General features: G+C 34.6%; 1 protein-coding gene across 1 annotated transcript; it reads left to right on the plus strand.

Moving 5' to 3' along the window:
* The first annotated feature begins 722 nt into the window (after positions 1-722).
* On the plus strand, positions 723-5,680 carry LOC109001838 (endoglucanase 11-like). Its single transcript, XM_018979283.2, has 5 exons — positions 723-1,219; positions 1,345-1,557; positions 1,644-1,844; positions 2,032-2,286; positions 4,851-5,680. The coding sequence occupies exons 1-5, from the start codon at positions 914-916 to the stop codon at positions 5,502-5,504; spliced, it is 1,629 nt and encodes a 542-aa protein (XP_018834828.1). The 5' UTR covers positions 723-913; the 3' UTR covers positions 5,505-5,680.
* The last annotated feature ends 6,153 nt before the right edge of the window (positions 5,681-11,833 follow it).

Here is an 11,833-nt window from a genome sequence, read left to right on the forward strand (position 1 = left end):
GAATGGAATTATGACCTTCGAATATTTATTTTGATTGATCAGACTTTGCACGGATTTTTCTTCATTTCATTTCCGAATCCAAGGTGTTTGGTCCCGTACGAACGTAGTCGGAATTTCCGAGATCGGAACCAGAATAGATTAGATAAGCAAATGGTGGCCAAGGCAGCAAAAACGAACTCTGCTATCAGTCTCGATCTGGTCGTTCATTTTTTTTCCTTTCAATTCTTCTCTTCCATTGCTCGAATGTTGTACTAATTAGAACGAGCTGGCGGCCTGTCAACATAGTTTCTTGAATACGACTGACATTTTGGATTTGATACCTTAACCAAATGTCCAAGAGTCCCCCTTAAACCTCAATCTAACCTCTGCATAAAGACACAGAATGGTTTACGTGAAAGAAATTAGACAATCTGCAGCAGATTGTCTGCTGCCATGAAGCATTATAAATGGAGACAACTTGGCCGCAGGTCCTCTTCCAAGACGTGCCCAAAATTAGTTAGAGAAACTTCTTAGCTATAAGCTATGTATGTCCCGGCCGGCATCGCCTAATCTTTGACAGCAACAGATCATGCCCATTTTTTTAAACCCTTCCATATCTAATTCTCTGATCAAAGTAACCTTGAAAAAATCATTGGCATTAATTGGGTTACTTTTTAGTTTACATTTGTCGGTTTAGGGATCATGGTTGGAGAGAGGCCATCTGCCACAGTCCAGTTTTTCATATATACAGCACAGCAAACACGTTGAAACCGTGGTCCGGTGCCAAAATGTCGCTGGTGTAGGACAAAAAGTACTGAGGGAAAGAGTTCCACATTCTCATGTGTGAAAGTCACAGGCATAAGAGACATCTTATTAGACAAGTAAGTTTTTCAAAGTAAATACACACGCACACACGCATATATATAGCGGTGAGATGGAGGCCACTTTTCCTACTCCCTTCACTCCTAAGAAGCTCTTTAGGAGGGAAGGGACTATGGAGTCGGAGGATAAGAAAAAGCTATACCATTGTGGAGCTCCAAAAACTCCCAGATTTGCACAAAGTTGGTGTCTTCTACTATCCATCTTTGCCATTTCTGCCTGCGCTCGAGCTTTAGATTATGCAGATGCTCTCAGAAAGAGCCTGCTCTACTTCGAAGCTCAACGCTCCGGGCGGCTACCATATAACCAAAGGGTCACTTGGCGCGATCATTCTGGCCTCACTGATGGCCTAGAACAAGGAGTAAGTTCTCGAACCCCAATTTTCCAAAATTGCTGCATTCAATTTCTGCCTTTTAAGTTAGTTTTGTATTATGCTACAGAGATTGAAATGTGGTATTTGATTTTTATTGTTTTATTTTTGTGTAGGTGGACTTGGTAGGAGGATATTACGATGCCGGTGACCACGTAAAGTTTGGGCTACCAATGGCATTCACCGTGACAATGCTCTCCTGGGGTGTCATCGAATACCGGCAACAGATTGCCGTCGCGGGCGAGTTGGAGCATGCCATGGAGGCCATTAAGTGGGGAACGGATTATTTCATCAAAGCACACACTAATCCTAATGTATTATGGGCAGAGGTACGCATATAAGTACACGTCGACCATTATTATGATGAAATTGAAGCTGTTCCAAATTCATGACATCATATATATCCCACATGCAGGTGGGTGATGGTGACACTGACCATTATTGCTGGCAACGCTCAGAGGACATGACGACATCAAGGCAAGCGTACAAGATCGACGAGAACAATCCTGGGTCGGATCTCGCAGGCGAGACAGCAGCAGCCATGGCAGCAGCATCGATAGTATTCAAGAGAACAAACCCACATTTCTCACACATGCTCCTGCTTCACGCCCAACAGGTACACCAAAATCTCCTTTCTGAATACAGAGATCTTGTGGGGGTTGTGCTCTAATTATGGTAGGATTAGTTCAATACCAAAAATAATATACTTTTTTAATGGACAACAGGGGTACATTTATAGAGGAATTATATGCGTGAAGTTATATAATATAGTGTTATGAAAATGTGTTTGGAGGATGTTGCAGTTGTTTGAGTTTGGAGACAAGTATAGAGGAAAGTACGATGAGAGCTTGGGAGTAGTGAAGAGCTACTATGCGTCGGTGAGTGGATACAAGGATGAGTTGTTGTGGGGAGCTTTGTGGTTGTACAAGGCCACCGACAATGAAGAGTATTTGAAGTACGTTGTTGACAATGGTCATAGCTTTGGTGGCACTGGATGGGCCATTACAGAGTTCAGCTGGGACGTTAAATATGCTGGTCTCCAAGTTATTGCCTCCCAGGTAAAATCCCCCCTCTCACTCACTCTGTCAATTCCTGAAATTTTACCTTAATTTGTTTGGTACATGCAGCTGATTTTCGTGCCTCATATCATTCATCATCTCACGCCTCATTTCATATAAAAAATACATTTATATTTTATAAAAAATACCTCTATATCTTATAAAAAAATTATAAATATAAAATATATGAATAAATAGTAACTAGTATATAATATTTCTCCTGTTTTTTTGTATTTTCTCTTCTTCTTTTTTTTTGTTTTTTTCAATTGGAGTGGACTAGATTTGGGTCTCGTAATCCTACTCTCTCTATCTTTTTTGGGATTTTGCTTTTCCTTAGATTCAAATATGAAATAATAATTTAAATAGCTTTAAATGTTACTTTCTTTCCTTTACAGAGGAGGGAGGTAGTGGATGAAGTAAGCCCTAATTAAGGTATCATCAAATAGGGTAAAAAACGAGAGAGAAACAGAAAGAAAAGTAAAAGAAAAGTAAAGGGTAATCTGGAGCACAAAACCATGTGGAGCTGATGCTTTGCCATGAAACTGCTTTACACGTGGCTCCCGAGTCAAATCATTGCCACTTCACAAAACACATGGTTGTAAAAGCTCCAAATGTGCACCAAAAAGGAGGGGTGGGGTCGGTCTATCCCCGTATGTCTTTTAAGTGAAAGCATTTTAGATGATATGCATTTCACAAGGTAAGAACATTCTCAACTCTTATATCTTTTACGTCGAGGGAGTAAATCAGATTTTAAAATTATTTTTATTATAAAATAGATCTATCGTATTAAATAAAAATATCAATTTATGAGTTTATTTTTATAAAATATTGATATAGAGCATTCACAATAGTTCTTTTATCTTATCTTTTAAAATACATTATCAAACTTCACTTTTTTTATTTTATATATTGATTTTTATAATATATGATATATCAACTTATCTATTTTTCTTCATATCATTTAAATAATATTTTTTTATTCTTTTTAAAAATTTTATTTCTACCAATAAATTTGTAATATCCAAATATCTTTTTATATTTGTAATATATTATTATATATAATGTAATATAATTCAGTCCTATACACACAAAATAAAAATATATAAGCTAAATAAAAATTAAAAATAAAATCAAAATATGAAAAAATTGGATAAATAATATTTTCAAGATATTTTTTAGAAAAAAATAAAATAGAGGTGTTTTAAATGATGAACAATAAAAGTAATTTGTATATAAATATAAAAGTAAAAAGAAATGCGAGAGTATATGAATTATAAATAATAAACAAATTGTTTGAAGAATGAACGATACTAGCTACATGTAGCGAGTTATTGTAACAATTTATATTTTCCATGTTCTTTTTACATAATCGAATGGAACTCATTTTATGAATAAATTCTTAAATAATTTACATTTTTTATATTATATATAAATCATTGAGAATGCTCTAATGAATAATACTATAGTCACTGTTGGGGCTTTACTGGGCTCTAGTATGTGTTTTTGTCTGGGCTTTCTTTCAAGTGGGGCCTGATATTTCAGTATGGCCCACTTGTTATTTCATTTATGGATGTTAGATGAGGCACAGCTTCACAAGTTCGTTTTATTAGCGTAGAGCCACACAGGGTGCACATGCCTGGTTTTGTACCAGACCAACCAGTCGCACGTACCATTAGAGCAACAATCTGAATAGGAAAATGATAAATGTAGGTGAGTTGGTGCAGGAAGTTGCGCAAGCGTAAAATGATACGGTGTGTTTCATTGTAGATGTGGTAGGCGTGCACAACTTCCTGCGCCAACTCTCCTGCCCGTAGCAATACTGATCTGAATATGGGTCTTTTTTAGGGTAACGATAGAGTTATTATCTTATTATTATTTATTTATATTTTAACTTTTTTTATTATTATTTTTAAATATTTTTTTAACATACTTAATTATTAAGAAAATAGATAAATTTATTAATATTCACTTCTTTAATCATTAAGTAAAATAAAAAAATTAAAAAAAATCAAATATAAAAAGAATAGTAGATGGATAGTAATAAGATAATAACCCTATCATTATTCATTTCTTAGGCTTCTAATGAAGATATGAATCAAACCTACTCTTAAAATTTTGGATTAAGTGATTATTCTTAATTGCTGATAATATGTTACCTTTACACTGTCTCGTTTGTTTTTATAACTCCTCTCAACTCATCTCATCTCATCTCATCTAATCATTACAATTTTCTCAAATTCTCACATAAAATAAAATAAATAATTTAAAATTTTCAATAAATAATTTAAATAATTTAAAATTTTATTTAACTTTTAACTTTAATCTCATCTCATCTCATCTGCAATAAATTAGTTGAATGAGTATACTATACTTTCTTACCCGTGTTTTCTCTTTTAAGGTCATGCTTTCATGCAGAAGTTCAAATTTAACCATCATTTAAAGAATGTGTATTGATCAATCTGTTATGGGTTTTCTTTTTCTTTGTGAAGGGACATAATTGTGGGTTAATTCACTTTGTAGTAACAACAATTATACATTTTGTCTTGGGTCAAAACCCTTTGCAGTTGCTTATGGAGGAAGAAAAGCACAAAGTGCATGTTCACATACTCGAACAATACCGATCAAAAGCCGAGTTCTACATATGCGCATGCCTGAACAAGAACAATGACAGCAACGTGGAGCGCACCCCGGGGGGGCTCTTGTACATCAGGCAATGGAACAACATGCAATACGTTTCAACAGCAGCTTTCCTTCTCACAATATACTCCGACTTGCTCCAAAACTCAAACCAAAAGCTCAAATGCCATGGCAAAACGGTGGATCATGCAGAAATCCTGAGCTTTGCAAAGTCACAGATTGACTACATTCTGGGCTCTAACCCAATGAACATGAGCTATTTGGTGGGGTATGGCTCGAACTACCCCACAAGAGTGCACCACAGGGGGGCCTCGATCGTGTCATACAGAGAGAACAAGGGGTTCATAGGGTGCACCCAAGGTTATGACCACTGGTTCAGCCGGCAGGAGCCTAACCCCAATGTTCTGGTTGGGGCCCTGGTGGGAGGACCAGATTCGCATGATAATTTTGTGGACCAAAGAAACAATTATATGCAGACTGAGGCCTGCACATATAATACAGCACCACTGGTTGGAGTTTTGGCTAAGTTGTTGGAATTTGAGGACCAGAATCATACCTCACCTTTGCTTGCTTCTTATTAAAAGAATTATATCAAATGAAAAAAAAAAAAAATAGTATTTGATTTTGTACACCAAGCTTTCTCTCTCTCATCATTATATATGTTTGGATGAAGTAGGTGCATCATCCCCATGTTTACCTTCATTGTTTTGTAATATTTTTAAGATCATACAGTGATACAAATAATAAAAGATCAGAATTTCCCTGCCTTAATCTTTTAAGGACATTGCTACTATGCCGCCGAGTGGTGACCGCTGGTCGTGCCCCTTTGTGCAAATTGCACTTTTTGATTTTGTTTTTTATTTTCCACATTTTTTAAACATGTTTAAATATTTAAAAAAAAATACATCAATACACTAATAATCAATTCCTTAACCATTAAAAAAAAATTTAAAAATTAAATACATGAACTGTCAAAATAAAAGAGCAAAACTATGAGGCATACTATCATTTTCCATCTTTTAACTTCTATATGCTGAGGTCATAAATGATGGACTAACTTGACTAATCTATATATTTCTATACAACATAATTTTTATAAGCATAAACCTTACTCTCATGAAGCCACCACATCTTCTGCTATCCCATTTATTATTATTAATGAAAATTATTTCCATAAAGCCACACCATCCCACAGATTGTATTATTCTTATTATTAAACAAAGTTAAATAATGTGTGCAATTAAGTGAAGCTTATTAAATGAACAATAATAAATCTAATTAAAACAATAATTTTATTTAAAATTAAATTCTTAAATCGATATTAGTATTGGGATTAATTGGATATCAAAGGCTAATTTAAAGAGAAATAGCGGAAGCAAACAAAAGAAAATACGACAATCACACACAGAACACCAAGATTTAAGTGGTTCGACTCGATATGAATTTACGTCCACTGGCGGGATCGGACTTAATGAATTCACTATCAACAAAGGTTGAATACAAGAGATCAATTACAAAATTCCTCAATCCCAAAGCCCCAATTCACCCAATAGACTTTTGAGATTCTCCCGAGAGGACAACTCTCTCTCTCTTCATTACGTATATAGCTGCTCCAAGTGAAAAAATCGTAAAATACAAAGAGACTAGTATGTAGTTATATTGAAATGGCGCGAAACCTTGAAATACGAACATTCGCTCAAGCGAAGTGTCGAGCGTTGCTCAAGCGAACATTAGGACTGATGCTCACTCAAGCTGACTATAGAGCAGGTGTCAAGCGAACTCTTGGGTTGGCATCCCGCTCGACCTGACTGTCGAGCAGGTGTCCAGCGAACTCACTGGTTGTGTCCAGCTCGAGCTGAATGTCGAGCAACAAATGAGCGAACTCACTATCTGAAGTTTCGCTCGAGCGGCAGAGACACCGCTCGAGCGAACAACCTGTAAAGGCGCTTTTTCAACAAGAATCAAACCATCTCTCAACAAATCTCTACATTGCCTTGAATTTCGTCAAGCATAAACAAAAGCCATTAACCAAAAAGCTGACCCCCTCCACCAAATCCCCTAAGGGAATCATTGACCCCAAACACCAATCAAGTCCAAACAGAGTTTGAACTTATACACTGGAACTGGTTTTGTCATCATATCTTCTAGATTCTCAATAGTACCAATCTTCTGAATTTCTATCATACCATTTGTAACAACCTCCTGAAGAAAATAATACTTGACATCAATGTGTTTGGTTCTCTCATGATACATTTGATTTTTTATCAAATATATTGCACTATGGCTGTCACAAAACACTAAAACTCTATATTGTTATAGTCTCAAATCACTAATCAAACCCTTTAACCAAATGGCTTCCTTCATAGCCTCTGCTGCGGCCATATATTCTACTTCTGTAGTTGAGAAAGCAATAGTAGATTGTAGTATTACTTTCCAACTAATAGCATAACTACACAAAGTAAAAACATTCCCTGTCAATGATTAGCTAAGATCCCAGCATAATCAGAATCAACATAACCAACAATCCTGGAACTGAAGTTAGTTTCTCTATCAAATACCAAGCCAAAATTCGAAGTCCCTTTCAAATACCTGAGCATCCATTTCATAGCCTGCCAATGAATCTTAGCTGGATTAGCCATGTACCTACTAACAATACTCACTGCCTATGAAATGTCTGGACAAGTACAAACAATTGCATACATAATATTGTCTATTGCAATGAAACATGGAACACTAGTCATGAACTATTCCTCCTTGTTTGTCTGAGGAGATAGAGATACTTAAAGTTTAAAATGTGTAACAAGTGGTGAACTTACTGGTTTGGAATTAGATATTCCAAATCTCTCAAGAACTTTCTCAATGAACTTTTCCTGGGACAAGTACAACTTTCCAATTTTTCTATCTCATTGGATCTCCATCCCCAAAATCTTCTTTGCAGTACCTAAATCTTTCATTTCAAACTCATTACTAAGTTGGGTTTTCAACAAGCTAACATCATACATGCATTTAGCAATAATAAATATATCATCAACATAAAATAGCAAATAAATGAAAGACCTATTAAATAACAGCCTAATATCATAGCTACTCCCCAAATAATCATGATCAATCATAAAAGAATCAAAATGCTTATACCATTGCCTTGGAGGCTGCTTCAATCCATACAATGATTTTTTCAATTTGCATTCATAATCTTCTTTACCTTCAACAACGAATCCCTCTGGTTGATGCATGTAATTAGTTTCTTCAAGCTCACAATGCAAGAGCGATGCTTTAACATAAGTTGTTGTAACTCTAAGTCATAAAATGTCATCATAGCAAGTATGATTGAGCTATGTTTCACAACCGGAGAGAAAACTTCATTGAAGTTCACACCTTATCTCTGACTGTAGCCCTTTGCAATTAAACGTGCCTTGTACCTAACATTTGCAACACCCTGGATTCCCTCTTTTCTCTTGAAGACCTATTTCAACCAACAATATTCACCTTAACTGGAAGGCTCATGATCACCAATGTTCTATGTCGTAATAAGTGTATACACTATAAGAAATTAGGTTTTTTCTAGCAATTTTTAAATCGTCGCAAAAAAAATCATTGCAAATAGTCATCATTTGCTGCGATTTCTAATTCGCCGCTGAATTCCAACACAATTCCAACAAAAAAATCATTGCAAATAGTCATCATTTACCTATTGCGGCGACTTTTTTCGTTGCAATAAACTATTTTTTAACTATAGCAGCAATTTTCTTTCGGTTGAAATCAAAATTGCTGCAATATCCTCTTGTTGCGGCAAAAATAGTCGCCATAAAATTCATGTTACCAAATTTATTATACTATTTTCGGCGAAGTTTAGTCGCCACAAATGAGAATTTGCAACATTTTCTAAATCATCGAATGAGCCTCGCATATTTTGCGGCGATAATAACTTGTCGCAAAAAACTGCCAAAATTTAATTTGTCTACATTTTGTCCTTTTTCATTTCCCTCCAGCCGCTCCCCTTTCTCTCCCCAATCCGTCTTCGTCTCTCGTACGGTGCACGAAAAACCTAGAGGTATTTCTCACCATCTCTCTCTCTCTCTTTTCACAGTAGACCCTCTCTCTCTCTCCACTGTAGATTTCTTGTGGGTTTGTTGCTTCGCGTTTGTGTTCGTTGTTGGAGTTCTGAGTTGTCGGTCGGTGGTAAGGGCCTTCTCCTTCTCTACTTTTCACGAATACACCCACATCCACTTCAAGTTAATTTCCACTCCCATGAAATTTATGTGAAATGAATTTTATTTGTGCAGTCCGTGAGTTTTGGGGATTTTTCCTACGTTTTGTGCAGTAAGCTGCCTCCCATTTCTCCTCTGCTCACGCAACACTCATTTAGCTTTATCTTCTATTTATCATTTATCTTGATATTTCTCATGTTAAATGGCTAGGTACATATGGAGGGAAAAACCAGAATTTGGTTTTACTCTGTTTGAGTCTGAGTCTCTGAAATGGCCTGGGTAGAGTTTGATGATGTTAATGGAAAGGTGCTAACCTACTCTGCATAAGACATGTACTTTGTCGGTGTTTATATAGTTTATTTATGGTGCCAAATGCACAAGTATTTTGTGCATTTGGCACACAAGCTCTTAAAATGAATATTGTCAATATATACAAAGTGTTTGACCTGAGAATTTGAGAACTTTTAGTTGAAATTGACTTGAACTTTATAATTCTTTTTGTTTTGCTTGCTGTTTTTATGCTATGTCTACCCAAAAATCATGCTTATTTCTAATTTTTAGTTTGAAATGTTTGAGTTTGTCATTTGTATTTATTTGTTTACATTTTTAGGTCGATGAGCTTGTGCTTTTTTATTTATTTATTTTGTTAGTTGGTCATTTATATTTATTTGTTTGTTGTTTCCTGTTTCAAGTTTGATGTGAGAAACAAAGTAAATTTATGAGTCTGTGTTGAAGTCGGAGTGATGATTGTGAGCACCAAATGTTATGTTGTCATGTGTTGGTATAGCTGAAGTTGAAGTTGGTGTCACGAAATTCTACTAATGAAATTCAATTTGTTCTTGCATGCATAGCTGAAGTTGGTGTGATGATTGTGAGCACCACCTTGGTGACACTTGTGCAAAACCTTACACATTTATTTTGGATGATACTAATCATATATACATGGTTTCTTTCTATAAATTTTTCTTCACGCCTTTATGCACTCCATTTTCTATTCACATTTTCACCTTAAATACCTCAATTTCAACTTGTTCCTTTTTTTAAGAAAAAATTAGTTATAGAAAGGAAAAGAAAGCAATACTAGCAAAGAAATTCATTACTAAACAAAAGATATGTGAAATTTAGTTGCAATTGCATAAAACTCAGCTTCTTGTTCAAGTAATAAGTCAATATCCAACTAGATATATGCACATCAAAGGTCAACGATAAATGTTAAACTTTTGTATATTTGGCTTCATTTACAATCGATTGGACATGACCAAGAGATTTTTACTCATCTTTCATCTTGGTTTCTACACAGTTTGTAATAGTTTACATTTTTTAGAATTTAAAATGCATGCACACTACGTAAGTATGTTGAGTTATATATTGTGCTTTTCGTAAACAAGCATATTTTCTTCACATGGTTGCTCTTTTTTATTGAATCTATATGTAATAACAATTTTTTTATATGTTTAATGCATTGATAGACTTTACCTGATGGGTGTCATCGATCTTGCACATGAATTGATTGAGAATTCAGCAATTAGTGTGTAAACAAAAAGAGAAATATGGATAATTTGTCGCATATTATAGTAATAAGATTTTATGCAGATACTAATAAAGATGTGTTTTTCATGTAATTGAGGTCATTATTTTTATTGATTAAAAGCTTAAAACAAATTAGGTATCGAACAAAATGACATCGATTACAATTGTGTCGTTTTGAGGATTAGCAAATTAAGGTAAAATTATTATTCTTTTGGACAAGCAAGAAAGAAGTAAGGTAAAACCTAATTTTAGGGAACTTATCATTAAAGGCTATAGTAGTAATACAAATTGGCCAAAGTAGGGGATCATCTTCCTAAGAAGGGTTCACACAAACTAGTCATACGGAGTGAATGTATGACCATGACTGATGAAGTCTAGGGAATAAGGTTATTGATACTATTTGAGAGTAGTTGAATGATTTGTTGCTTATTGTAAATTATTTCCTAATGGTCTTGCTATTCTATTTTTATTGAACTAAAATCCATTTAGTACTTTTTGTAGAACTTAAATTTCATGGGCATGATGAAATGAGGAATGTATATTCTTTGGATCTTCTTTAAACAGATCCCAAGATTTAATCTGGATTAATTTAACTTACAAAGTTGGTTCATTAAAATTCTCTCTTATGTTTTTTAGATAATACCACATATCAAGATCCTATTGACTAGAGTTTTTATGAAATATTGAGGAGTTGATAATACAAGTGCCCGAGAGCCAAATGATTTATCTTACTAAGATTATTGCATTATGTTTTCATGATTATTATTTGGTTCAGTATTTGGTAGCGTAGACTTGATTTGATGTTATGTAACTGTAGAGATTCTTGTTATGGTTAGTTTTTGGACTTATTTGTTTATGATGACATTTTTTTATAAGTAAGAATAAGACTCTATTGATAGAAAAAGATGTAGCCGAAGTACCTCATGACACTTTACTTTTTTTTTTTTTTTTATAGGAACATGACACTTTACTTGATACTCATTATATGCTTATTTTTCAATGGTTGCAACAAAAGGGAGTTTCATTGTCTGGTGCAGTTGTAGAAGTCTTAGGATTGATTGGAGCAAGTACATGATGGGTATGAGACTTGAGTCTTATTCTTGGTACTGTGCTATTTCTTTTTTATCAATAATAAAAAAAAAAAGCATGAATATGAAAGGGGAAAATGCCAT

Source organism: Juglans regia, chromosome 1 (assembly GCF_001411555.2).
Source record: "Juglans regia cultivar Chandler chromosome 1, Walnut 2.0, whole genome shotgun sequence".
In the NCBI taxonomy this organism is placed as follows: Eukaryota; Viridiplantae; Streptophyta; class Magnoliopsida; order Fagales; family Juglandaceae; genus Juglans; species Juglans regia.